The following is a 27,156-nucleotide window of genomic DNA, read 5'->3' on the forward strand; positions in this document are numbered from 1 at the left end:
GATGAAAAGAAGAAAGTCCAAGGTCTTAAAGTCATAGACCTTGACTTATTTGCTTCCAAACTTGGTTTCCCCTTCGCTAAAGGGATGAGTATGGGGTTAAGTGTGAGATATTGAGGAGGGAAAAAAGGATTAGTATTTCTTTTCTGATGTGATTGGGAGGAAGGAGGAGGCAGACTTTTGTCTCTTGATTGTGTGACAGTAGGAAGAAATGGTATCAGCTGAGAAGAAGAAAGAGGTGGTTGATTAAGGTACTTTCCAGACCTTAGCAAGGAAAATGACAGATCTGATAAGCAATCTCCCTATGCCGAGGATTCGGTAGCAGCCTTTCCAGCAGAGAAAATATTCATTAGAAAAAGGAGCCAAAGTGATGGATGGAGTCAGGATCCAGCCAGGGTTTGGGAAGAGGCGGTGCAGGCTATCGATCGCAGTTCTCAGGAGGAGAGAGACGATCAGCAAACATGCTGCAAACACCAGCAGCCTCGGGGCCACCCCAGTTCCGGGGCTGGCTGGCTCTGGCTCGGAGATAGCCTTCTGTCATCCTGACAGGTGATCTCGGTCAGCTTAGCCAAGTCCTCCCAAACCCAGACAACGCCACTCCAACCCTCTGCTCTGCATCAGGGCAGTGTGGGTTTCCCACAGAGGAGGCAAGACACGGGAGCCGAGGCCCTCCCCCACTCCAACCCCTGTGTCCTTCAGCACATCCTACAGACTCCCTCCCCTTGCCCTTCTGATTCACAGCGCCCACCTCCCTGCACCTACCCCATTCGATCTACAGGGGAGCAGAGTCGCTTCGTGGCCGCCAGCCCGGGAAGGGGCGCCAGCCAGCTGGCGGACGCACGGCTTAGAGGGGCGTCTGGGCAGAGAGAGGTTTGGGGCTGGGGTGCGTGTGCAGTGAGCTCGGGAGAGTAGACTGGCAGCACAAAAATGTGTGCACAAGGGTTAAAAGAGGAGATCCTGGGGCTTTGGTCTTCTCTTTTCCCCCTGCAATTGTGCATTTCGGAAGGGCTCTCGCTGCGTGCTCAGTAGGCAATAGTGCCCTCTCTAATACTACATTTCCCAGAAGGCAATGCGTGAGGGAGGGGGAGGGGGAAAAGCGACCTGTGTTGCGCTTGCGCAAGGAGTGGGTTGGAAAGGTAGGGGGGAGAGGGGAGGCGTGCCCGCGGCGGGGCGGGAGGGAGGGGGCCGCGCGGCGGCGGCGCTGGGGCGGGCGCGCGTCCGTGGCGGTGATGGCGGTGCGTGAACGCGCGGCGGCAGCAATGGCCGCTCTGGAGCGGCGGGTGCCGAGTCTCGATGACTTCGCGGGACAGAGCTGGAGCTCGTGGGTGGAGCGGGCCGACCTGCCCGCGGCCGACGGTGAGTGAAGCCACCCTAGAGTCCAGGGACCCCATCACTATCTCCCCTCCCCCCTTCCGGGCCCCCGCCAGCTGAGGGGAGCAGCCGACAGGAGCCGCCGTCCGGCTCCCCGGCCCCCCAAACAAAGGACCCGCCGGGTCCTAGTGCCCGCCCGCTCCGTCACCTTCGCGCCTCCGGGTCCTAGCGCCGGCTCACCGCTCGCAGCCCACCCTGCCCACCTCTGCCTCTACCAGTGCCCAATATCTGCCCCCACATATACTTGCCTTTATTTTTCTTCTTGCCTGCTGGTCTCCATCTCCCGCCCTCCTGCACCTGCCTCTGGCTTTCCTCATCCGCTACAGTCCTCTCCACGTGTTTCCCACGCACCCCACTTCTGTGCCCCCCTTCTCACCCCCCTTGTTCCTTCGTCTTTTGCCCTACACCTCCTGCTCTTTTTTGGCGTTTGCCTGCCGGCTGCAGTGCTTTTAGACCCCCGCCGCCTCTGCATTAGTTCATCCGTCCATCCATCTATCCTCCCTCTGTCCCTCCATCCTCCGTCCATCCATCCATGCCTTCAACCCTCCGTCCTTTCCTGAGCCTCTTGCCCTGCCTCTTGGCTTTCTCCTCTGACTCCCACCTTCTCTAGGCCCCTGAGTGCCTTTAGTGAGCGGGCCTACAGCCCCTTCTTCTGATCTTTGTCTCCTGGCCCCAGGGGACACCTGGCCTCGTGGCCTTTGGGGGTGACAGCAGGCATCACGCCCCTGAAGAAGTTTTCAAGTGAGAAGAGGTGGAGGAGGAGACCACATGGAGGGGTCTCTAATGACACTTGTTCTCTTCTGAGACATCTGACATCATTCCCTACATTGCATTTAACGGACTTGGAAGAGTGGGAGCTGCCCCTTGTCTCTTGCATGCCTAACCCACCACCCCTCATATCTGGTTATTATATAAGACTGTCAACAATCTTCTCATCCTAGAAAGGGGCCTATCTGTTAGTGGGCATCAGAGAGCAGACCTAAGTGGGAGCCCAGCCACCCTGGGACTGCCCCATGCTGGGTGGGCAAGGATGGGGCCATTGTCAGGGTCTGGGTGCAATGAGAACCGGAAATGGAGTCAGACGGGTTTGGTGACTCAGAATTGATTTTTTTTCCAAGGGACAGGGAGGGGGCGTAGAGGAGGGAGGGGGGCGGAGTAAGGTAGGGGGATGGGGAAAGAGCTGTTTTGCACAGCTAAGATGTTTTTGCCATTAATCCAGAAACTGAGGTACAAGGGCAACCCCTGCCCAAAGCCCCCCTAAGAAGGGGAGGGGCTTGCATGGCTGACCAAGGAGATTTTGAAGATGCCAAAAGGCCAAAAGACAGCAGTTTCTCTGCTTTGTGACCGCCCTATCAGTGTAGGACCTGAGAAGCTGGGTGTAACTTTGATGATGCTGTGGTAACCCAGGTGGAGCAAAATTGAGTTCATGGTGTGGACACCTGGGAGAGTGTTTGGGATGCCACAGAGTAGCAGAAAGGACCCATCTGAGAAATCTTAAGAGGGGTCTCAGGGATCTACAGAAAAATTTGTTAAGGACTATTTCCCCTTTAAATGGGGAAGTAGGCCCAGAAATGAGATGATATTTAACCACAATCACCCAACTAGTCAGCAGTGGAACGCTGAACTGCACCTTGAAGTGAAGAATCCATAAGAAAGGTGCTGGATTCTTCTTAATGGGGCCAGCTCATTCTAAAGGTAGCAGGTGAAGGAAGAATGGGCACTTGAGAATGACCCACTAAAAGGTTCTCCAAGTTGTCCTCAGCACCAGGAACTTGTGGGCTTCATACTGCCAGGCTGCATGCCTTGCTTGGGTAGGAGATGGGGCTTCTGGGAAGGGAGTGGTCCTTCTGAGCTATGTTTCTCCTCTAGGGGCTGAGCTGGAGGAGAGTAGCAAAAACACAAAGAAGTTGGATGCCATGACCCTCATTAAAGAAGGTGGGAGTTAACACACATTAGGGCTGGGACCCAGGGCAGACAGGAGACCCTCCCCTCTTCCATCACATGCTAGAAGGAGGTGGCTACTTGAAGCAGCAGGTCTGGGGATCCTCATTTTGATAGGTCTGAGTCAGCCTGTTGTCCTGGCTCCTGTGACCTGTTGTTGGAGATCCTAATCTAGGTGACTGCCCACTCACCTGAAAGTATATATACTTTGGGACTGCTTAGATTGAACTCTGGGAACTGGGAGCATCCAGCATAAAGCCCATCACATCAGTTGGGAGGTGAAGTGCCTTCTGAGTTGTGGGATGGGAGTCCTCTCTAATCTTAACAGAGAAACCATGGGATCCCGGCCCCAGTGATAAAGGCTTCTGTCATTGCAGACATGTCTATCTTCGGGCACTGCCCTGCCCATGACGACTTCTATTTGGTTGTGTGTAACCACTGCAGCCAAGTGGTGAAGCCTCAAGCTTTCCAGAAGCACTGCGGTGAGGGGAACCGTAGGGAGGAGATAGAGGGGACAGGGGGAGGTGGAATATGGAGCTCTGAAGACAGGGTCAGTTGGGAGGTCATGTGGGGTAATGGAGGGTGGTGCTGGGCATAGGAAGGTCCTGGGGGTGGCTTCAGAGCATTGTGGGGGGTCAGGGTTGTTGTTTGAACAAAATTCTAGCATCCAGTGGAGTTAAGAGGTTCAGGAAGCTCAGTCTAGAATTTTGACTCTTAAAGGCTCAAATTCAAATGGGAAAGAGGCAAATTTACAGTCTAAACTATGGAAACTCAGATTCTCTAATGTGAGTCTATGGGCAGGGTTAGGAGGTTGGATAAGGAGGCAGTTGATACCACTCACCTCGATTACTCTTTCCACCTCCTGGTGACAGAAAGAAGACATGGGCCCCTCAGCAAGCTTTATGCCCGGGCCCCACCCCCACCTCCAGCCCCTGCCAGCTCTCAGAAATGCCATGTAGTGAATGGGCAGGGCCCAGCTTGTAGGGCCCAAGGTTCCACCAAAACCTCCTCCAGGGAGAAGGGCCAGGGGTCCCGGAACCGTGGCCACCAGCCTCCTGAGAAGACCCAGAAGGACAACCTCTGGTAAGGAGAGGCTGGATACTCCCTAAGACTGGCCTTGACCCCAATCCAGGGAGGGGTTGACACCAGTGGAGGCAGCCCTGGGTCGAGGGATAGTGTTCACAGCAGGAGGCAGCCACCCGATCTGCAGCTCCCTTCCATGTATTCCAGGGAAGGTGGGGTCTCCTTTTCCCATATTCCACACTCCTGCTGGAGCCCACCCAAGTTCCAAGGCTGGGAAAGAGATGGCTCTGGGCTAGAGTCCAGGCCCCAGGCCCAGCCTCCCCGCCCCCCAGCCAACACCCTCTCTCCATGTGTAGCCTTTTCGTGCCTGTGGTGAATCTGGAGAAGATGTCCAGTCTCCCGAAGCCTGATGGACACGGAATCAGGGTGGCCCCGCCCTCTGCTTTTCTCAGCCAGCCAGGCAGCCTCACCAAGGACTCCCTTGGAAAAACCCCCGTGGCTCCCCCTTCTAAAGAACCTCCTGGCAGAGAGAGCATCAAGATAATCCCCAGTGAGGGGTCCAGTCACCGGACCGAAGGCAGCCCTCCTGAAAAGGAGCCTGGTGGGGCCAGGCTGCCCCCCAAAACCCACCGGAAGATGGCTCGTGAGTAGTCGTGGTCTTGGGGCTCAGGAAGATAGAGTGAGGACTCCTTTGGGCTGCTTTGTCCTCGGGCCCAATGGGGAGGTCAGGAAGAGGTGGGCCTGGCCATGATAGGTGGCAGGGTGCAGGAACCCCTGTCATCTCTTGACCTGCTTGCTCCCCGGGAAGCTTCTCTGCAGCCCAGGTCTCCTGATTGAGGCTAAGGAAGCCCATGCCCAGGAGATGAAGTTCTTCCTCCCCTTGGGTAGCTGACCTTTACCTCTTTTCTCACCTAGATCCAGGGCACCAGACACATCTCACAGCTGGTTTCTCTGGCATCTCAGAAGCCTGTGGCTGCTTTTGTTTCTTGATATGTGTTGCCCCACTCTGGGCTTGAAGTTGCCAAAATGAGTGTCTGGGATAGGAATGGGGATAGGGATTGTTCTCACGCCCAGCAGAGGATGTAGGTGCCCAGACCTGCGGCCTGGAGGCACTTCTGCCTTAGTCCCAGTTCTTCCCAGTCCCTTGATAGGAGGAGGCTATATCCTTCCATTGGCCTCCTGGAAATGGCCTTGAGGTTCATTGAAACTGCTTTCCCCACAGGAAAGGAGTGCGACCTCAACAGGCAGTGTGGGGTAATAAATCCAGAGACCAAAAAGATCTGTACCCGTCTGCTGACTTGCAAGGTAACCCCCACTCCCACTGCACAATGAGGGTGGACAGCACAGGACTTGCCCTCTCCTTCCCTGGGCGAGGAGAGGAATTTAGATGTTATTGAAGATTCAGCTTGAGGGATAAGGGTTAGGCTCACACCAGGGAAGGAGAGAGGAGGCTGCCTCCAGTGGGCACAAAGTGGGAGCAATAGGCAGGGGATGGCTTCCAGATCCCCCCACCCCAAAGGAGGGTTTTGGCACCGTGGGGGAGTGAAACAAAGACACACAAACACACCCGCAGGCATATTCACACCCCGTCTCTCTCCTCTTGCCCAGGCCAGAGCATACTGCTCCCCCTCACCCCTGCTCAGCTCACTGCCCTCCCCAACCCTCCACCCTGCTGTATTCTAGATCCACTCAGTACACCAGCGCCGGGAGGTCCAGGGCCGTGCCAAGGACTTTGACGTGCTAGTGGCAGAGCTGAAGGCCAACTCCCGCAAAGGGGAGTGTCCCAAGGACAAGAGCCCAGGGCGCAAGGAGCAAGCTCTCGAGCGCCCCTCCCAGGAGCTCCCGTCCTCAGTCCAGGTTGTGGCAGCGGTGGCTGCTCCCAGCAGCACCTTCTCTGCTCGTGTCAAGCAGACCTACCCATACTGTGCACTGCCCAGGTACGTGCAAGATCCAGCCCCACTTGACCTGGGGATGCTTGGCCCCTAAGCCATCAGGGACCCCTGGAGACAGGCTCAGAGAGTATCCTGGAAGATGTGCTCACTCGGCCCTGAGCATGGGGGGATACCTGGGGCTCGGCAGTGGTATGGAAGTGCGCCTCTCTGTAGTGTGCCAGATCCAATCCCTGGGATACAGACATTTTCCTAGCTGCCTCCAACAGGCCAAAACTTGTAATTGGGGAGCCACAAGGGTCACGGTCCTGGGTGAGGTAGTCCTACTGTGTATTCATTCAATGGCCCCTTCGTGTGCAGAGGCTACGCTGGACCCCGGGGAGAGCCTGCCTTGCCGAAGGAGACACACACGCATCTCTGCCTGTCACACGAGGGGCAGACACGAAACACAGGCTCAGCTCACAGACAGGCTCACAGGAATATGTGATGCAAGAAGGGGGTTGAGAGAGTTGACTGGGCTGACCAGAGCTGGGTGCAGTTAAACTCGGAAGATTTTCTGGACGAGGCGAATCTGGAGCAGATTTTCCCCCTGAGGAGGAAGGGGCTGGGAAGTGAAGGGGCTGGGGAGAGAATCCCTTGGCAGCTGTGGCCCGTGGTCTCTCTGTCTCTTACTCTGTGAGCTGTATCATTTCCTCCCGTCTTTCCCTCTGTCTTCTTCCTCCGATTGCCCGGCAGGGTGTCTGCCCTGGTGCCCTGCTTTTTGAGCTTGCCGGGTTCAGGGACACCCCTACCCTGACCCCACACCAGTCACATTACCCTCACATCCCCTTTGGCCCTTCCAGGTCCCGGGCCTCCTCTGAGAGTGAGTTGGATGATGAAGGCCCCTGTGGTGGTGATGGGGACCCAGGCCTGTTCCCTTTCCCCCTGCCCCGGGGTGGGGCCCAGGCCTCCAGTGAGGAGAGTGAGGAGGAGGGGACATCTGACGACCTCCACCTCCCCCCTGACTGCCATTATGCAACCCGGCCCCCACGGCCACAGGCGGTAAGGACCTGGGGCAGGGGGCTGGGGTGCGGGGTGGCCCAGCCTTCCTGGCCCACATTATGAGGAGGAGGTCAGAACCTGTGTGCAGATGCCCTCCTGCACCTCAGGCCCTGCAAACTATATACCTTCCTTCTGCCTCCAGTTCTGTACCTTTGGGAGCCGGCTGGTGAGCCCAGGATGCTACGTGTTTAGCCGCCGGCTGGACCGGTTCTGTTCAGCACTGAGCTCCATGCTGGAACGGCACCTCAGCTCACACATGTGGAAGTGAGTCTCTCGGGCCCAGAACTCCCCTTCCCAGGCCCCAGGCACACATGGGTTTCAGAAGCCCTGATCCTTCACACATCTCCGTAGGTGTGCCTTGGCAGTTTTCCAGGAAGACCCCAAATGGGGAGTGGCATGAAGAGGAGGTGGGAAAACTTAGCAGCCAGGAGATCAGCTAAGGCAGGGCATGGATGGGTGGTCTGAGGATGAATCTAGATGCTTATCCATCACTTCCAGTACCTTTTGGGTAATGAGGGTTAATGGATGCGCAAACCAAGATTTGAAATGAGATTCTTAATGGGTTTTCCTACTAGTTAATATACACTAGTAGTTCATTCCTTTCTATCCCTGTGCCTTCTTCTTAACCCTCAGTTCCAGCATCTTCCAGCAGATGGCAGCAACTCTAGGGCTCTGCGGGCCATTTCTAGGTGGGGCAGAGAGATTAGTGTGTGTTTTGGGGGAGGGCCTCTTGTTTGCTTCACAGTCACAGCGGAGCTTTCTTTTTGCTACAGGAAGATCCCACCAGCCGCTGAACCTCCATCCCATCTTGTCAGTTCCCCCTTATCTGCTCCCTTGAGCCCATCCTCTATGGGCAGCTGCCCCCGCCTTCCAGGCCCACCCCCAAGACTTGCCTGCCCAGCTTCCACACTCCCGACCAAGGACAGCCTTGTCCCCAGCTACCCTGCAGGCTCCCCCAGTGTGGCAGCCGCCTGCAGCCAGGCGGAGTGCATGGGTGGGAGCCAGGCTATCACCTCACCACTGCCTGCCAACACGCCATCCCCGTCCTTCAGCAAGCTGCCGCCTTCCAAGGCCAGCAAGTCATCCAAAGCCAAGGACGGGGCAGAGGTGGAAGCCCCTTCTCGAAAGCGGAAGTTATCCCCTGGCCCCACCACTTTCAAACGGACCTGCATCCTGGAGCCCACTGGAAAAGGCAAACCCTCTGGCTGCCGGGGTCTCTCGGCCAAGACTAAAACAGCCCTGAGCATGGGGCTTAACGGGACAGTGGGGCCAAGGGTGAAGCGGGCAGGGCCCCTGGACTGTCGGGGTTCCCCTCATCAGCCCCCCACACCGGTCAAGGCTTCTCAGCTGGAGAACCGGGCAGTGGCTGGACACCCAGCCAAGGCCCTGCCGACCAGCTGCCTCTCTGAGGAGGAGGTAGCCAAGAAGCGGAAAAACCTGGCCACTTACTGCCGGCCAGTGAAGGCCAAGCACTGTCAGGCCGGTGCCCCCGGCTGATGTGGCCTGCTCTGTGCGCCGCAAGAAGCCGGGCCCAGCCCTGGCCTTTGAGGAGAAGTGCTCTACACTGAAGGTACCGGCCCAGCTCCCTGAAGATGGATGGGGGTGGGGTACACAGTGCATACCTGACACAGAGAAGGTGCTAAGTTGATGTTTGTGCAGGGAAGGGGAGAAAGGGGAGATTGAGAGAGTTCTTGGACTATCTCCTTTTAGGTCAGCTCCTAACAAGGTAACCTGTTTTTGCCTGGTGGACTTTCCCCTATCCCCAGCCCTCTCCCTGAGACTAAGAGATACCACACTTCTCTACTCCTGCTTTTGCTTTAATCAAAGGGCCTCTTCTTTCTGAATTGGCTGTGGCCCTCACTCCAGGTACTGGAGCTACCTCTGTCCCTTGAAGGAAAGGGAGTTTGGGTTCCTGAGCCGTGGCCTAACATGCTGAGCAGCAAGGTGGGTGGGTTGGTCTTACTCATTGGTTCTTCCTCTGGGAATCAGGGCATTAAAGGGCAGGTATGCAACTCGAGGTCCACGTGTGCATGCATGCCCACCTTGCGCATGTTCTCACCTCTAGGTTTTCAGGTGACAGGCAAGTTCTCCAGGGTTTCTAGTGAAGCCTGCAGCCAGGTTTATTTGCCTCTTCTGGTGGGATCCCTGGAGTAGCATGCCATGGGCTATCCATATGATCTCAGCAATGAGGGACTTACTGGAGGTGGGATGGAGGGAGCCATCCTGGTTTCGGCACGGGCCTAAACCGTATATGCTCTCCAGCTTCACTACCCAAGCGGCCCCTGTTGGGCTGGCCTTCATCTTCCCCCTTGCTTGGTTTTACTCACCAGGCTAGCAGAAGGAAATCAAGCTTTAGCCCTTATAGTCCCCGGAGTTCACTGGGTAGGACAACTGGTGGGTCCTCACCCTGACCCTGTTTCTTGCCTCTTGTTTTCCTGCAGTCAAAAGCCCATTAATGAGAAAGTGCCTGCCCACTGCAACGGAGCCGCCAGCACCTCCTCCCCTCCAGATCCGGGCCCCAGGCTGCTGCCGCTTTTTATAACTTTATATTATTTTTTTTAAGAAAAAAATTCTTTAAAATACCTCAAGACTGTCTCCCTGTTCTGTTGCTGCTAAGAAAATATAAAAACAGAAACATAGAAAAGGAAGAAAAATGTAAAAAAAATGAGTGTCCTTACTGTGCTCAGCCCCACCCTGGGAGGCTGAAATGATAGGCAGCCATGCCCCAGCTCCCACAGCTTGCCTGCAGAAGTCTTAGGCTTAATTTTTTGGGTTTTTTTTTTTTTTTTGGCCTTTTAAATAGCGTGGAAATGTCTGGGATTTGTATCATTGGGGGAGTCTTCTCTCCAGATAGGATGATGAGGTGTGTGGCTCTGAATGAGCAAAGTACCCCAGGATTTTGACCCCAGAGACTATTCCAGTCCCGTTGGGAAGGGAAACTTGAGAGGGGGAGGACAGCCGCTGCTTTGGCTCTGCTCTGGGACCCTTGCCCTGAGGGTCTGTGGGAGTTGACTTGTGGCTCTTTTCTGGTCTTCCAGCGATCCTAGGCTTCCATCCCTCTCTGAATTATTTCCTCAGTTTCTTCAACTGTTCCTGCATCTTCCTCCCTGTTACCACAGCCTCATTTTCACAACCACTTAGGGAGCTTGAGCTGGGTTGGTAACTGCTCTCAGATGTCCCTGATTTCTGCTGGACAGCCTGTGGGTTTGTTCTTAAGGAAGAGGTAGAGCCTTTCCCAGGTAGGCCTCCTTAGGCTGAATCACACCTTTTTTGGAGGCAGGAAGGGAAAAGGTATAATCACTTGCAGAACTTGTGGGATGCCCTGGTCCCTCAGGCTCACCTGGCTCCTCAGGGCTGAGCAGCTGTTGAGGAGGCGTCAGGGCTGGGAGTGTCCTAGTTCTTCCATTTATCTCACTGGGGACAACTGCTGTGCAGATAGCAGATGAGACTTGCATCTCCCTCCTTTGGTCCTCAAACGTGAAGTTACCGGGTATAGGGCACTATTTTTTGGCCTTGTCCTCTCCTATTATTCTCCTTGTTTTTAGGCAGGGAGGAATCTTGTTCCTTTAACAAGACAGAAGAGGAGATGACAGGAGAGTGAGCAGCCGGGGGAATCCAGCACTACTGGAAAGATGCTCAAAACACTGGTTTCACACTCTTGGTTCAGCGTACCCACTGTGTGATTTGGGGTTTCACCGAAATCGGTTGCCACAAATGTAATTTCCGCAGGCTGCTCGGGATTTAGGCCCTGTAGACACACAGATACAAATGAAGGTGGGCTGGGAGGCGTCGGTCCCTTTCTGCCCTTGGGCTCCCGTGGCAGCGGGCCTCTCCCGGACGCACGCGCCTCCCCCCCGGCCCCCTGAGGGCGCTGTGGGCGGCTCCGCCGCACTGCCGGCGGCGTCCCCGGGGAGGAGCCTCTCCTGCAGCCGCCGCCGCCTCTGCAATCGCAAACCCGGAAGACAGGCTCTGCCAGCGGGAGTGTGCGGGCCGGCCCGACACGGCCATGCAGCCTTTGGAGGTAGGTCTGGTTCCCGCCCCAGCAAGAGAGCCGAGACTGACCCGCTGGCTGCGGAGAGGCAGTGGGATCTTGGCGCACCTGGTAGCTTTGGGCTTCACCATCTTTCTGACTGTGCTGTCCCGGCCAGGAACCAGTGAGTGTGCGGGGCGGGGCGGGGCCGCGGAAGGGGGCGGGGCCGCGCTTAGGAGCGCCGGGAGACGCCGAGCGGGGTCCCGGAGCGGCGGAGGGGCAGACTGTGAAGGGGTTTAAGGGCTTGGTGGGCGGGGCCCCCGGGGATCCTGGAAGGGTGGGGCTTTGGGTGTGTGGGGGAAGGAGAGACGATTGAACAGACCGAACCGACTGCATCAGAAGCCGGGCCCCTGATGGAGGATACAAGTGAAGGAGGAAGGCGATGTCTGTTCTAAGACTGGGCTGACTGCTGAGAGGTGCCAAACGGGGAACCCAGGCCAAACTGGCGCATGCTTATGGGGAGGCCCCTTGTCTGCTCCACTTTGCCCTGAGTTCCTGATTTCCGGTTAGGGTTGGGGATGGTACACTGACCTTTCTCCTGTGGCCAGATTCTTTGGGCCCCAGCTAGCTACAGGGGCAGGAACAATGGTGCCCAGCCGTCAGCCTCTTCTCTTTGATTCTTAGGTCTTTTCTCCTGGCACCCTGTGTTCATGGCCTTGGCGGTGAGTTTGGGTTTCTGTCTGCAATTGATTTGTTTGGATACGTCTAGCTTCACCCCTCGGGAAACATCCAGCCTTCAGAAGGGTCAGCTTTCCTAAGGCACAGGGAGGTGGGGGAAACAGCTAGCACCCTATCTTTCCCTGTAACCTATAGGACTTGGAAACATGGAGGGCGGGGCCTTACGTAGAAAAAAAAAAAAGAAGTCATGTGGTTGAAAACGTGGACGGGCAGGGGAGATATTTCTTTCTCCCCTGGGACTTGAAAGGAGGAAGTGGAAGGGGTATTACCCAGTTGTCTCCTCCTTTGCTCTCAAAGTTCAGGAGTAAGTTTAACATTTGCTGTTTCACTGGTCATGAAATAGGAATCATTGTCTGTAGAGGCTGGGGTTGGGGAATGTCAGCTTGAATGATGGGACCTGCACACAAGTGCTGATTCCCAGTTGTTCCCAGAAATGCTAACCAGGAGGTTTTGGAGGAAGTTCTTTAGCCCCTACCCTTTGTCTTGGTTGGGATGTATGAGAGCACCTCCTTTTTCTCAGGCCCCCAAGCCAGACCTGAGGCTTACTAGCCCTCTTTTTATGTTCACAGTTCTGCCTTTGCATGGCTGAGTCCATCCTACTCTTCTCACCTGAGCACTCCCCATTCTTCTTCTGTTCCTGGAAGGCTCGGATCCGGCTCCACTGGGCGGGGCAGACTCTAGCCATCCTCTCTGCAGCCCTGGGCCTGGGCTTCATCATCTCCAGCAGGACCCGCAGTGAGCTACCCCATCTGGTGTCCTGGCACAGCTGGGTAGGGGCCCTGACACTGCTGGCTACTGGTGGCCAGGCACTGTGTGGGCTCTGCCTTCTCTGTCCGCGGGCAGCCAGGGTCTCAAAGGTGGCTCGCCTCAAGCTCTACCATCTGACTTGTGGACTGGTGGTGTACCTGATGGCTACAGTGACAGTGCTGCTGAGCATGTACTCAGTGTGGTTCCAGGCCCAGATCAAAGGTGCAGCCTGGTACCTGTGCCTGGCGCTGCCCCTCTATCCAGCCCTCGTGATCATGCACCAGATCTCCAGCTCCTACTTGCCAAGGAAGAAAATGGAAATGTGAATTCCTCCAACTCTGAGTCCAGATGGAACACTTGCCTTGGACTTCAGTGGTTCCTTTGGTGACCTACAAGGGACCCACTTCAGAAGTGGTCAGGTTTTTGCACTTCTTAGTTGGGCCAGGAGGCGCAGAAACCCAAGCTGCTATTGTTGAAGGATAGCTCAGTGGGCCAAAATGGGGAAGTGTACTGGGTGCAAGTGGAAGGTGATGGAGACCTTGATCCTGAAGTCTTCACTCGTTGATGGGAGATAGAGTATTGGGTGGTGGTGGTGATGGTGTTGGTGGCCATTGCTTCCTTGTGTGCCTGATGAAGTTGGGTTCCTGTAAGTTATGAATGGCAGCCATGAACATTTGGGTCACTTTTGAGAACACAGTGTGATATGATGTAGAGAGCCCATGGGTCTTGTTTATGGGTTATGTCCTCTTAGGCTCTGTTGTGTGACCCTAGGTAAGTTCCATATCTTAAGACTCAGTTTTCTCATCTGTGAAATGTTTCTAAACGATCTCTAAGTCCCTTCCATCTCTAATATTCAGTGTCTATCAGGTTGATGTAACAGAACACCCTGCCAGCTCTGGACCACGTGGACCACTTAGCAGACTCAGGACGTAATTCTTACATTCATTCTCCCTTTACTCCTCTTTAGCGACAGGTCTGTCCTTGGGGCCCTTCAGAAATCTATGCTGATTTGGTCCCTCGTCCAGGGCAGAAGGGGTCAGGCACTGTGGAGAGAAGGGACCCAGGTGAGGGTCTTTTGGACTCCAAGACAGTAAAGGCACTAAAGTCACTTTAAAGGTTTTAGAGGAGCAGGAGGGCATTGGCTTCAGTAAGCCTATGGCTCTTGGCTGGGCTGCTCAGCCCGGCTAAGGACTTCCTTTAGCCCACCTCAGGATCTAGGCTTGAGGGCTGCAGAACCGGGGTGTGCTTCTTCCCCTGGCATCCGTTCTCAGGGCATCTCATGCTTTGCCCTTTTTAGGGCTCAGGTTCTTAGCTTAGCACATAGCTTCGTGGAGCTATTTCAAAGCTTTTAGTAAGGGTCAAGGAAGTGGGGTGGGGCTTTTCTATCCAAGGAAAACAAAGTCCCCCTGGTTGCGCTTGTCCCTTTGTTATCTAAGCTTTCCTCAGCTGTCATCTTTTGCCAGCTCTTTGGCTCAAGAGGGGGCTGAGTTTGGTGCCAGCTGGCAAATGAGGGGCGGGCCTTTTCCCTGCAGAGACCCCCTCTTTGTTCCAGCTGAAAGTAGTTCCCTAGACTGCCCTTGGTGGTGAGGGCCAGACTGGTTAGCTGTGGTCTGGCTCAGTCGGGGAGATGGGACCTCCACAGATCATGGCAAGGACTGAAGACTGCTGAGCCAGGTAGATGCAGCTCACAGGGAACTCTGGGAGGCCTGGGGTGTAGGGCTGGAGCTCCAGTTCCCAGGAGTAGGGGGAGGCGATTCTACATGTCAGTATTTTGGATGTCTCAGGTCTTCCAAAGATTCAGGTCCTCCTCTGTGGGTAGCTCAGAAGTAAGGAGGTTAGTGTGATTCAATAGTACAGGAATGGGGACTGCAAGGGCAGAAATGTCCTCTCAGTGTACCTCACTGTGCTCCTGGGTGAGACTGCATCTCCCAGGAGCTCTCTAGACAGTGAGCATCTAAAGGAGGCTCCTGTTGTGCAGAGGGGTGATTGTTCCTGTCTCTTTCATTGCTGTTTCTCCCCCTCAAAGTATCCATTGTGGTGTGAACATGGAAGAAATGGTTACTAGGGCTGTGTGGAGGAGAGTCTCACCTAGGGTGGTCACTTTCATCCAGGGATTCCATCTCCTCTCTTCTCATCACGCCAGTGTTGGAGGTCTCACCCTATCTTCAGCAGGGTCGGAGGGCCAGGTAAAGTGCACCAGCTTGCTCTGAGAGCAAGCAGGCAATGCGTAAAGCCTGAGCCTGCCTGAGGTGTTGCCTCCTCCCAGGTGGTGCGGGGGCTGATGGGCGGGCAGGCGTGCTGACAGCCGGCAGTTTGCGTGGGCTGTGCCATCTGATGTCTATTCCCAGCCCTGGGAGGAAGGGGGAGTCATTTTTATTCTGCAGGAGGAAGGGGCCCCAGCTGTCGCCTCTCTGACCAGCGGGCCTGGAGGGCAGGGGCACAGGGTAGAGATGGGGGCACAGGTGGTCTCCTCCTGCTTAGCTAGGTCTGACTACAGTATAGGGAGTAAGTCACCGAGGGGGCCCTTCTTCCTGGCAGGCCAGATTATAGGGGGGACTTCCCTCCCCTCCTGTCTTTCCATTTCTCCCTCCATCACCACCTGCCCTCACATCCTGGGGCAGCAGCTGGACAACCATCAGACCTCAGTGCCAGGGCCCTCTTCCTCCAGCTGGGATCTCCGTGGCTACCAGCTGCATCTGCCTCCTGCTGGTGTGTTCCCTCCTCCCCACACCCGCTATTTCCCCACCTCCCCGTTTCTCCTAAGGTCTGGGATATAGTTGGGCTCCTCAGCAAGGAGACAGAAGCCTTGCAGGAGCAGCAAATGGCTGCCTTTTTGCCCTTGTTCCCTGGCTAGGGAAAGCTGCTAGTAGTCAGACTGTTTTGCGTTTAAAAAAAAAAAAAGTGCAGATTAAAAAAAATTTGCATGTCATTTGCACAAATTTTCATATCAAGCTCACTAAGCCTTGATTCCAAATTTGATTTTATTCCAAGTTTGATTATATTCAGACTCAACCTTGAGGACAGTAGAAATATAGATGGTTTTTGTATCCAAATCTGAATGGTAATGAGATTACTCTTCTGGGTTTGAATACCCTTCCCAAGCCCGGATCTTTCCTGTAACCACCCTTAGCCGTGGCTGGGCGTGGTGTCGAATGGCAGGAGCTGTGTCTAGGGACGTCTTCCAGCCTCACCTTCTTGGCTCTTCAGCTGCATCAAAGGTAGGCTGCTGTCACTTGCCAGCCTGTGCCTCCTCTCTCCCCACCCTTAACAAGTCAGACTACCCTTCTCCACTCCTTTACACTCCTGTCCCTTCTTTCTCATTGTCCCCACCCTGCCAAACCTGTGTATAGCTGCTGTGGCTCTTGTTTTTAAAACCTCACTGTGGGAGATCCAGGCATCCTCCCCGAGCCAGCTGGCTGCTGTGCCAAGGCCTGTTCAGAGTTAATAATAATCATTAGCTGAATGGCGGTGGAGCCTTTCAGCTCCAGATCTCTAAGCACTTGCAGGCTGAGTCAGCCAGCCCTCCCCGTTACCCTATTCCTGGGCTGCGGAGTGTAACAGAATGGGGAGGCACTGTGGGAGGGGAAGGAGTTTAGGAGTCTTGCTGCCTAGCCATGCCTGGAGGCTTCTCTCCTCTGGGAATGGGCACTGAGAGTCCTCTCAGGAAACTAATAAGACCTTTGCACCTGACAAAGATCAAGGTATGGAGAGAACACAGTAAATGCTTGGCCGATACTGGTGGTGGCAGTGGTGGCTCGTGACTGTGAATGTCTAGTACTCCTGCCCTTCTGTTTACCTGTCTTGGCTTCCATGGGGCACCCCTGGTCCTGATGCCTCAACCTCAGCATTTCTGGTGCCCCTTGCAAGCCTAGAGTGCCCCTGATGCCCCTGTATCTGGTTGGCATAAAGACCCAGTGTATCATGAAATGAAAGGTGCACTGGCCTGGGAGCTGGGAACCTGCAGTATGGGTTCACTTGATCCCTAACACTGGTGTGGTTATGGGCAAACCACTTGCTGCTTGACCTACCTCACAGGGATGTTGTGAGGGCTAGAAGAGAGAACGAATGTTAACAGGCATTGGAAAATTCAAAGCATTAAACAGATGTAAACAGGTGGTATTATTATGTTGTTGTCCTTATCTCTTTCACTGAGCCTGACTCTGGGCTTTATGCTTCTTAGGGAGGCAATAAGCAGTTACGGATAATGATGCTTAGGGGACCTGAGTCTCAGGTTGTGCTGGTCATCCTAAGAGAACACGGACACATTTCTTCTTTCTAAATGCAAGGTCAGTGCTTATCCACTTCTGCCAGAAATGCCACCAAGGCTATGACTACTGAAGTTTGCCTTAAGTGCTGCCTACCTGGTGTTTATAAGTCATGGGGCTGAATACAGATCTGGGAGTCAGTATAATTGCCCCCTACATCCAAGCTGAAGTTTCTGGACTGCAAGTCACAAGTCTATTTAAATCTCTCCTGCTTAATTCTGCCCTTCTGAGGGAAAAGTGGGGCAGACAAGCCAGGAAGAGAGGAGCAACAGTAATGAACACAGCACCGCCACCCTGACCCTCTGGTTTCCCCTGTAGCCACAGGCTGAGCAGCGCCTGCCTCAGGCACTGGAGGTGCAGAGCTGTGACCCTGGCTTCCGGGGGTCCATAGCTTGGTTTCCCTTTCCTGGTTTCAGGCTCTTGGAGTAGGATCACACAGTCCCCTCCTCCTCAAAGTGCTTTATCAGAATTAAAACACATGCGCGCGCACACACCATGAAAGCAGTTCTGTTTAAATTTTAAATTGGGGGAAGGATACTTTCCATTCCATTTGTCTGAAAGCAGCCAGCAGTCTGCCTGGAGTGGATGCAGAGAGGCAGGAACAACAGCAGGCAGAGGCTCGAATATTTGCTTTTTCTCTTAATTGTTTTTTCTGCCCTGGGATCCAGAAATGAGTTGCTAGTCAGGCATTGTGGGCATAGCCTCAGCGGTTCTCGCCCGCACAGCAGAGAGAAGACATAGCCGAAAGGCAGGAGGATAATGCCCCAGAACTGCCATGGAGGGCGGTTTGAAGTAGCCAGTCTCCAGCACTGGGCTTAACACAGATATAAATTACCTCCAGTAAAATGACCTTGCCCCGACCCGGAAGGCTTGGCTAGTCACCAGTGTTGTCAGAGAATAACAATCCCAGTTTTTAATCCACCTGCTACTGTCAATTTCCCAGATGAGTTTTTAACCTTGTTGGAAGCAGATTAAGGAATTACTTAAGGCTATGCTGTAGTATTTGAGGAGTCAACTTTCTATCTCACTGAGTATACGTGAGTGGCCCCCTAGTACCCCCATCTCTAAAGCAGATTCCCAGTTATGCTTTCTAAGGATGCCCAGTTCTGCTTAGGTCCCTACCAAAAGCAAACTACGACCAGTGAGGAAGCAGTGGGAAATGAGGGCAAAGCAGCACAAAGTACTATCCAACTCCAGCACTCCCCACACGCACACACACACATCTTTGTGTGTCTTTGGGGGCAATGACTCTCGCTGTATGTATGCCAGTGTTGAAGGGCACCCAGAAGTCCCACCGCAGGACTCCATGTCCTGGCTCACTGGAGGTTGGTTCTCTTAAGCCATGGTTCCACAACCTCCGTTATCCCAGGAGAGTAACCAGGCTGACTAGACTGGAAGGCCTCAGGGCAGGTCTAAGTATCCATTTTATATTTTCACCTGACAGTGTATAAACCTGACAAAGGGGCTTGATTGGCAGCTGCTTTAGCCTTCTTCTCTCAAGCCCCTGGAGAGGAAGCATCCAGCACAGGCTCATCGTCCTACTGCAGGGGCCTGAGGCTTTTCTGCCATGTGGGAAAGTGAAGCTTCACCACTGGTTTCCTGGGAGATAAGGTAAGTGGTGCAAGAACTGCAAACGCAGAAAGGGAAGGAGTTGAGACACTAGGTGGAAGAGGGGCCAGGCTAGTCAATACACGGAACTCATATCTTCTGTTCTAATGGCAACTGCCATATTAGCCCCCACCCCAAGTGCTGCCTACAAGGAGCTAGGGAAAGTTCTGTAAGACATGGTAGACAAAATTGCACATCTCAGCCAGAATCTAAAGGCTTGGCATGGGCCAAAATAGAAGGGGGAACTCCAAGTAGTCTTTCCCAGACCTGTTCTCTTTACCAGATTCATCCTGTTGGCCAAACTTTTAGCCATAGCAAAAACTGCTTTGCAGATCAGAAACTATAAATGCAGACTACAGGAGTGCCCTTGCATCAGCAGCTGAAATTTCATTGGCTGCCAAGGTTGATTTGTCTGATGTGGCTGGCTGTTAGGTGTCTCCATCCCTCATCACTTTGGTTGTTCCTCCTGAAGTGAAAAAGACAACTTTCCAGATAGAGGAGGGCTGCCCTTTGGTGAGGATTTTATGAATATAAAAAATTAGGTAATTATTCAAATACTGATTCTTTTAGTTTCTTTTTTCCTTATATCATTTCCTCTCCCTCTTTGGCATCTACCCTGACAATTCCTTTCTAGAGGTACCAAGAGAGTAGCCAAAGAATTAGCATGGTCCCAGAGTGTAGACTCCAGTCCAATTTCTGATAGGCTGTGTTTGTACCAGAAAAGTGAGGATTTCATTTTTCCATTCCATGCAATGCCTAGGACATATTAAACTGTCATTGAATATTAACCTTTTAGCCTAAGATGAAAATACTTTTAGCCTAAGATGGCTACCATTTACAACAGGAAAACAGACTGGTAACAATAAAAAATTCTGTGAACATAAGCTGATTCCCACCATTTTTTAAAACCCAATCCAAGCATTTTCCCATAGTATGGTTAGTAAGCTTGATCCAAACTTCTAATAGAACTCTACGGGGGGGGGGGGGGGGGGGGCAACTCGCCTCCCCAGGGATCCAGGAAGACTTCATTATCTACATGCCTTAGGCCCAAGTCATGGGATTTCTGAACTCCAAAGCCTTAGTGACATTTCTTTTGAGACTATCTCGGGTCGGCAAGCTATGGTCTGTTGGTCAAACCAGCCTGCTGCCTAATATTATGTGGTCTGTGAGCTAATAATAGTTTTTACACTTTTAAATGGTTGAAAAAACTCAAAAGACATGATAAAATTATATGAAATTCAAATATCAATGTCCATAAATAAAGTCTTATTGGAACAGAGCCACAATGGTTCATTTATATACTGTCTGTGGCTATACTCCTGCTACGGCAGCACAGTTGAGTTGTAACAGAGACTATGTGGCTGTAAAACCCAAAATATTTACTGTCTGTCTCATTACAGAAAAAGTACGCTGACCCCTGACGTATCTTAATGCTGAGATGTGGATTTCCATGTCCTTATTTGAAGATTCTCTCCCTAGACAGGCCACGCCCTTCTGAGGTACAGTGAACCCCACCCACAGGCTGAAAAGATAAATAAACCAGTCAGATTGTGCCAGAACAGAGACTCAAGCCAGGTTTAATGATCATTGTCTAGTTTGTAGAGCCCAGAGGCTCCAAGGTTTGCCAGCCTGGGTGTACACACAAGGGAGAAACAGGGTCCTGGACACGGGGGGCCTGCTTGCTTTGCCAGCAGGGCTACAAGGAAGCACAGAGGTAAGAACACAGAAAACTGGAATCAGTAGGCTTTGCTCTCCCCAGCTGGGCTGTACCCTCTCCTGGCCCCTCCTGGGAGCCCCATAAATATAGGCCAAAAAAAAAAATCACAAATAATTACATAGATTGTAGAGCCTGTCACACTCTGTCTCCAGGGACACCTGCTTCCCAGGAGACATGTCTGGGTTATGGGTGCAGGGCGGGGTGTGAGGAGGAGGTGATCTCTTAGCCTGTTCTTATAACCATACCTGGTAGTTTTCTACACAGGGTTCTAGTGAGCTTACATATGCTGAGTACTCAATCACCCAATTAAAAGGCTACCTTTGGGTTCTATCAACTGAAACCACAGGAAGAGGCTAATCAGTTAAATCTCTTGTTGGGGCAGCCAGGCACATCTACCAGGTGTCTCAAACTAGGGGCCAACCTAGTGGATAGAGTAGGGAGACTCAGAGCTGCAGGCCTTCTCTCACTCCCTAAACTGGGTAAGACTAATGAAGAAAATGGCCCTCCTGGTCCTCAAGAGCTCCACCAGAATGCCTACTTCATTTGACACTCACTTTAAAGATTTTCAGAGCCCTAGATGGTGCCAAGAGGGGAAACTGTAGCATGGAAATGAGATTTTCCCAGGTTTCCTGGTAAGTCTGAGGAAGGAGTCCTGGGTTCCTATAGCTCCAGTAACAAAATCCTCAGAAGTCTCTGGAGTATAACCAGGCAACTTTTCTCTTCTGTGAGGAGCTAACATAGGAAGAGCAACTCACAGCTGGTTGGCCCCCTGCCAGTTTTCTTCTGGGTCCCTCATTGACCTAGTTCTATCTTAATTTCTCATATATATAGACTTTAATCTAAGGAGGGTTTCTGAGGAGCCTGAAAAACCAGCTAGCTCACCAACCCTTCTCCCAAGGTCTTCAACCCATGGTTCTCCGAACCCCAGCGTTTGCAGAAAAGTGATTCAGTGCCATGGAGATGTGGGTGAAGCTTCAGGGAGGTCATAAATGAAAGTACAAGAGTTTGTGTATTTGAGGAGCCTGGCATGGTCACTGTCTCTCCTACAGGGCAAGAAAATTGTGTGCATGAAGTTGTGCACATAGATGGAGACCATTCTGAGAGGAGCATTAGTGGGGACTACAGATTCACTGTCCTGATGGAAGTCAAGGTGCTGGTGTGCATGCATACCTATAAGCATGCATACCTGGGAGCATGCAAGTACTCGAGGGAAATGCTGCACCTCTCTCTCAATGAAACTAGGTTACTAATAAAGGATGGACAGCAGTCTTGAGATCCCAGGACCAGACAAGGGGAAGATGTTGAGTTCCAGTCCCCTTCCCCAATCTTAACAGGAAGTTTAATAGTCAGGCCCTCCTAACAAGCAGCCCTCATCTGCAGGTAAATAACACCTCTTGGGATCTAAAGAGCAGGTCAGAAAATTAGAGGATATGGAGAACTTCCAATGGACAAGAAATATGGGAGAGAAGAGACACTGAAAAAGGCCAATGTCAGAAAACATTTTCACCTTTGCCCTGCTCATCCTGCTGCCAAAGCTCAGAGCAACCATTTCCCAGGGCATGCAGTATAATCACAGAGAAAAGTTAAAGGGATCAGTCATCTCCATACCCAAAAGTATTCTGCAATCTTGGATGGAACATATGGTGGGCTCATTTTTTTTAAGTTCCTCTGGCCTGACAACCACAATGGCTCAGAGCTCTGACTGAAGGATGGGGTGGCAGAACTTTCCTTCTGTAAGTTTAGTGCTACTGATGGTCTCTGCTATAGATTACGTGGAATCTTGTGGAGAGGGCAGAACTCTAAGACCCACTCCAAATTGCCAGTCTGGGGCAGAGACCACCCACTTCCAACCTCTCTCATGATAAAATCTCATGCTTCGGCTTTGCAGCAGGAGTGAGATTTCTGAGCGAGGAAGCCTTGTCAGTATAGAAGAGATACATACCAGGTCCCCTCTACCTCCAAGCCCAGTCTAACCCAGCTAGGGCCAGACTTTCCTGGCTCCTCCCTTTGCAGAGCAGCATATTAGGGAAAACTCAGAATCCCACCTGAGCTTGATAGGGAGACTGAATGAAGAGATGGTATACACAGAAAATCAGGTAGGTCCAGCTGGATGCTACATAATGGAGGCAGATTTACCTTCATCCTCCTAGTGTGAAGTGGGCCCATGTACCACATCTGTGGCAGGCATCCATAAAAGCTCTGCCTTTAGCAGCCCCCACTGTGGTCTGACACACAGATGCTGGGAATCAAATGCTAACCAAGGGTTTCACCAACCAGGGAATTAGCCGATCTGGAGTTCACCCCCCATCTACAAGTTCTGCGCTGGCACTTCAGCTGTGACACAGATCTGTCAGTTCATGCTGTACACCTGTCCCATTGGTCCTAGGACAAGGCACATCCCACCTTGCTGCCTTAACCAAACAGGCAAAAGGCCAGGCTCCTGCAAAGATCCACCCACCCAGGGCTTATCAGGAAAAAGGAAGGCTTTATCTCAATAGATTTGAGGAGTGTTATTGATTGAGGTCTCAGTCTTTTCCTAACTCATTTTACAAAGGTTTCCAATTTCCCCAGATGTGAAGTATGACTTCCTGACCAAAGAAGATACCACAGCTTTCCCCCAATGTGGCTCCTGTGGAAGCTCCCCCCAACACACAGAACATCACAGGTGTGGGTGGGCAGAGACAGAAAAATTTTTTTCCCAAATGGTTTTCTCTTAAGGAGCTAGCGATGACCTCAAAAAAGTTTAGGGCATCTGCTTGTCCCCTCACTCCTTCCTCATTCCCATCCAGCTCAGACATGCTTCTCTTCCTCTACCACACTGAGAATTGCCAGGGCTTTGGGTAAGGATGTAGCATTTGCCTGAGGATTAATATATCCATATTTGAAAATTATGGCAGCCACGCCCTGGTTGGGGTCTTGCCCTCTGTTGTACCTGTGACCAATTCCCTTGAGGTCAGGAGGAACCCACTCCCTTGGCCAGCCAGCCCTCTCTTTCCATCCCCTAATATCCTTCAGGGTGCATTACCTCTCCTGGGGCAGAATCTCCCCACCAACCCATCCTGCTCACACCACAATGGGCGTATCAGAGAAGACTGAGCTGACTGATTCTGGATCTGACATCCTCCGTTGGCCTTTGCCTGTTGCCTCGGGCACTGGCAAGGTGTTGCCCGGCTTGAGCTTGCCGTTTTGACCCTGCCCAGGTCCAGCAGGTTCCAGGAAGGCCACCCGCCGGTCAAAACCATCATCTTTGTCCCCACCAGCCATAGGATCATGGTTGGGTGTGGTACTAAGCATGGAAGAGCTGAGGCTGTCTCCTTGATGGCTGGAAGGCTTCTCTACACCCCGGCACCAGCAGCGGCAAGGGGTGAGGTATAGGTATATGAGGACCAGGACCACACTGAGGATACAGCCCACTAGGGTGGTATAGGCTGTGTTGAGGGTGTCATGGTGTCCATGTAAGGTGGAATTGTACACTTTCAACTCCACAGACAGCGTCTCATTGAAAGTCTCCCCCATGGCATAGCAGGTATACACACCACCATCCTCGACCTGCACCTGCCGGAAATGAAGACTGCCGTCCTTGGACACCGTTACCGTGCCATTGGCCACCTCATCTAGCACCCGTTCATTGCTTGGTGTCACCCACATCTTGGTCATCCCCTGCTGCTTGGTGTCACACTTGATGGTCAAGTTGTCACCCAGGTGGGCCTCCCAGGCACGCTCCTTGTACTCGCTGCAGTTGAGGAAACTCAGGTTGAAGACATTGTGCAGCTTCTTGGAGCTCATGCAGTACAGATCCTCCTGAAAGTCCATCACGGAGCTCAGCTGGCGGTACTGCCAGTGTGAAAAGAGTTGGTAGAGCTCACAGTCGCAGTGCAGGGGGTTGTTGTGTAGGTACAGCCCATTCTTGATCCATGCTGGCAGCTTCTGCAGGTCGGGCAATGGCAACTTATTCAGCTTGTTAGAGGACAGATCCAGGAGTGTTAGTTTGGGTAGCTTGGATCCTTCCTTGACCAGTTCCAGAGGGAAGCGGGAGATCTGGTTCTGGCTCAAGTAGAGTTTCTGCAGCTGGGCCATGTCATCAAAGGCGGAGCGGTCGACCGCCACAATGTGGTTATTGTAGAGCAGCAGCACCTCCAGTGCTTGCAGTTCACTGAACAGGAACTCATCCAGTGTACGCAGCTGGTTGGAGGAGAGGTCCAGGTAGCGCAGGTTGGGTACTGGGGAAAAGGCCTCAGAGGAGATGAAGTTCAGGTGGTTGTGGCTCAGCAGCAGGGAGTGCAGGTGGGTCAGGCGGGTGGGGGTCCACTCAGCCCGCAGGCGGCTCAGGTTGTTGTGGCTGAGGTCCAGTAGTGCTGTGTAACTGGGCAAGGAATGGGGCACGTTGGGCAGCTGCTGCTTGGAGCAGCTGAGGATGTTGCTGGCGCACAAGCAGGCGGCAGGACAGCTAACCACGGGTCGGCCAGCTCTGGCCGCCTCAAAAAGGAGCAGGAACAAGGACAGCAGCAGGAGCCAGAGGCCTCGCAGGTCACGCTGGGGTTGCATAGTGTCACTAGAGTGGGCGAGGAAGGCCACAGGAAGATCTGGGAGGAAGTCACCCGGGCATGTTCTGGTGGGGTACAGAAAGGTCACTTGAGAGACATGCGTTTGTGGTCACCGAGGACTCTACAGGGAAGGACCACCTCTCCCACCTTCCCTCCCACCCCTACCTCCACCCCCGTTGCGCTAGAAGATAAAGAAAGATGCTGAGTAGTTCCCAGGCACTGTGCAGGGGGTGGGCTCAAAATACTGGGGCAGAAGAGGAGGTGGCACAAGGGGCCACGGGGCTGGGGTCACAGAGGTGTAAAATGGGGTTTGCACAGGTAGTCAGGAACTGTTGGAGGTCACAGGGATTGCACGGCCGGATTTGGAGGCGGGGTCGACAGGGCCTTTTGGGAGGAGCCGAGGGAAGGTCAACAGCGCACCGGGCTGGGTAGGACGCATCCTGATGGGGTTGAGGGGCCCCGGGGCCTGTAGGGACGGGCTCCCCCCGGGACCTCTGGTCACTGCACCTGCTCGGCGAGGACGTGTCTCAGCCCATGGCTGGTCCGGGAGCTCCGTCGCGGCCTCCCCCGGCGGTGCCTCACCGGCCGGCCTGTCACAGCGCCCGCCCTACGCAGGGGCCGGCGCCCGCAACATCGCCGCCCGGGGACTTGCCGGGCTCCGTTCTGCTCACCCGCGCCGCCGCCTCGACTGCTGCGCCCGCTGCAGCTCACCGGCCGCGGCCGCCGCCTCGGGGTCCGCAGGCCCGGCGGGGAGCGGTGCGGGGAGCGGGAGGCGCCGAGATCCCGGCGGAGAGAGCGGCGTGGGGGCTGCGAGCACCGCGCGCGCGCCCGTCGCCGCCGCCGGAGCCTCGGGGCGCGTGCGCGCGGCGGGGGCGGGGCGCACGTGCGTGTGTTTGTGTCGGAGCCCGCCGGGCGGACGCGCGCGGGGTCGTCAGCCGCTGTCCCCGCGTGGGGTCATTCTCTCTGAGAATGCGCCCGGGACGCCGAGCTGGTGGTGAAGCGGGGCACTGGCCCCTCGGGCTCCTCTCTTATTTCCTCTGCCACCATCCCAACCCCCCACCCGCCCCCGGTACTCCTCTGCCTTCTACCCAAACCCACTCTCAGGAAAAGTATGTCTAAGTGAAGTGAATTCGCTGCAACTGACTCCGGGGCAAGAAGCGTCATATATCTTTTAATTTTACAAATTAAAGAAATCTGGCTCAGCTCCCACCTGTCAGTATTGGCGGGAAATTCATCAGTCACGATTTGGGGTTCCCCCCCTTCCTTCTCTCTGGGGCTGTAAAGTCCCCAGATTTGGGAAAGGGTTTTTTTCCTTCCCGTTCTTGATACTACTGGTCCATGACTCTTGAGGTCCCGCTGAGGGGCACGGCTCCCTAGCCTGCAAGCCAGCTGTGCAGCCCTGGAAGACGTAGGCGTGTCTTTGCTGCCTGCAGGCCCAGGCCCGGATCCCCGCTTCCCAGACACCCCATGCAGCTCTCCCCACTCCACCCGCTACATGCACACAGGGACTGCACATAAGCCAGGGACAGGCTTCCATTCCCGAAAAACCCTTCCCAGCCTGGGGGGAAGTCATTCATCCCTTAGGCCTGGCCACCTGCCTTCTTCCTGAACCAGTACCAGCTTTCCCCCTCCCTGTATGGAGCAATTCCAGCATAGTTTCTCTATTACCTAAGCCTCAAGATGAAGGCCAGTGGTGGGGGTGGAGGGATCGCTTCTTTAGGGTGGCCCCTGAAACAAGAAGAAGCTGTTGGCCAGAGTATGTTGTTGTGAGCTGGTCGTGGGGAAAGGGGGGTGTAGAAACCTTATAATTCAAGATTTTAGCTATTCTTGAGATAGTGGACTTTCAGGGAGAAATTACCTTTTTATTCTTTCTAGTCTGTTACAACAGCAAGACCAAGACTGAAATTAATGTCTCAATAGATTAGCCCGCTACGAGTTTTAAAAAGAAAGAATTTATATCTGTCACATATGTTTTACCATGAATTTAAGTGAATATATTATCTCTTCAAGGGGTATTAGCATGTTAACCTTATACATGGTTTGAAAAGGTCCTTCTTTTCCTGTTTCTATCAGGCATCAGCAAAAAGGTGAGGAGGGTGTTCTTTTCGGCAGGCAAGGACTGAGAAATCCTGAAATCACAGTGCATCAGTTATCTACTGCTACATATCAAATTATCCCCAAACTGAGTGGCTTACTACAACAGTATACATTTATTGTCTTTCACAATTTCTGTTGGTTAGAGATTCGGGAGCAGCTTGGTGGACAGTTCTGGTTTGGAGGTTTGTCTGTCATGCAGCTGAAGTTA

At 53.4% G+C, this 27,156-nt stretch overlaps 3 protein-coding genes and 1 long non-coding RNA gene across 7 annotated transcripts; 3 read left to right on the forward strand and 1 right to left on the reverse strand.

Annotated features, from left to right (window-relative positions):
• Window positions 1-1,183: 1,183 nt before the first annotated feature.
• Window positions 1,184-8,832, forward strand: ATXN7L2 (ataxin 7 like 2). Of its 2 annotated transcripts, none has more exons than XM_045546722.1 (10): window positions 1,184-1,353; window positions 3,238-3,303; window positions 3,687-3,791; window positions 4,182-4,392; window positions 4,785-4,975; window positions 5,555-5,637; window positions 6,016-6,269; window positions 7,064-7,262; window positions 7,405-7,526; window positions 8,036-8,832. In XM_045546722.1, the coding sequence occupies exons 1-10, from the start codon at window positions 1,227-1,229 to the stop codon at window positions 8,757-8,759; spliced, it is 2,082 nt and encodes a 693-aa protein (XP_045402678.1). In that variant the 5' UTR covers window positions 1,184-1,226; the 3' UTR covers window positions 8,760-8,832. The 2 variants fall into 2 exon arrangements, with proteins under 2 accessions (XP_045402678.1, XP_045402677.1); XM_045546721.1 differs by having other exon boundaries at window positions 1,220-1,353; window positions 4,689-4,975.
• Window positions 8,833-10,558: 1,726 nt separating this feature from the next.
• On the forward strand, window positions 10,559-16,842 carry LOC123634997 (probable transmembrane reductase CYB561D1). Of its 3 annotated transcripts, none has more exons than XM_045546723.1 (3): window positions 10,559-11,283; window positions 11,917-11,954; window positions 12,540-16,842. In XM_045546723.1, the coding sequence occupies exons 1-3, from the start codon at window positions 11,031-11,033 to the stop codon at window positions 13,041-13,043; spliced, it is 795 nt and encodes a 264-aa protein (XP_045402679.1). In that variant the 5' UTR covers window positions 10,559-11,030; the 3' UTR covers window positions 13,044-16,842. The 3 variants fall into 3 exon arrangements, with proteins under 3 accessions (XP_045402679.1, XP_045402680.1, XP_045402681.1); XM_045546724.1 differs by having other exon boundaries at window positions 11,176-11,416; XM_045546725.1 differs by lacking the exon at window positions 10,559-11,283 and adding an exon at window positions 11,525-11,708.
• A 74-nt stretch (window positions 16,843-16,916) lies between these two features.
• LOC123634998 lies at window positions 16,917-20,005 on the forward strand. Its single transcript, XR_006734032.1, has 3 exons — window positions 16,917-17,003; window positions 18,427-18,593; window positions 19,991-20,005. It is a non-coding gene; the product is annotated as an uncharacterized LOC123634998 (long non-coding RNA).
• A 136-nt stretch (window positions 20,006-20,141) lies between these two features.
• On the reverse strand, window positions 20,142-25,518 carry AMIGO1 (adhesion molecule with Ig like domain 1). The gene is made up of 2 exons (XM_045546726.1): window positions 25,359-25,518; window positions 20,142-24,916 (listed from the first exon to the last, which is right to left on the reverse strand). The coding sequence occupies exon 2, from the start codon at window positions 24,850-24,852 to the stop codon at window positions 23,371-23,373; it is 1,482 nt and encodes a 493-aa protein (XP_045402682.1). The 5' UTR covers window positions 24,853-24,916; window positions 25,359-25,518; the 3' UTR covers window positions 20,142-23,370.
• Between the last annotated feature and the right edge of the window lie 1,638 nt (window positions 25,519-27,156).

The sequence above is a fragment of the Lemur catta genome, chromosome 3, assembly GCF_020740605.2.
Source record: "Lemur catta isolate mLemCat1 chromosome 3, mLemCat1.pri, whole genome shotgun sequence".
NCBI classification, from domain to species: Eukaryota; Metazoa; Chordata; class Mammalia; order Primates; family Lemuridae; genus Lemur; species Lemur catta.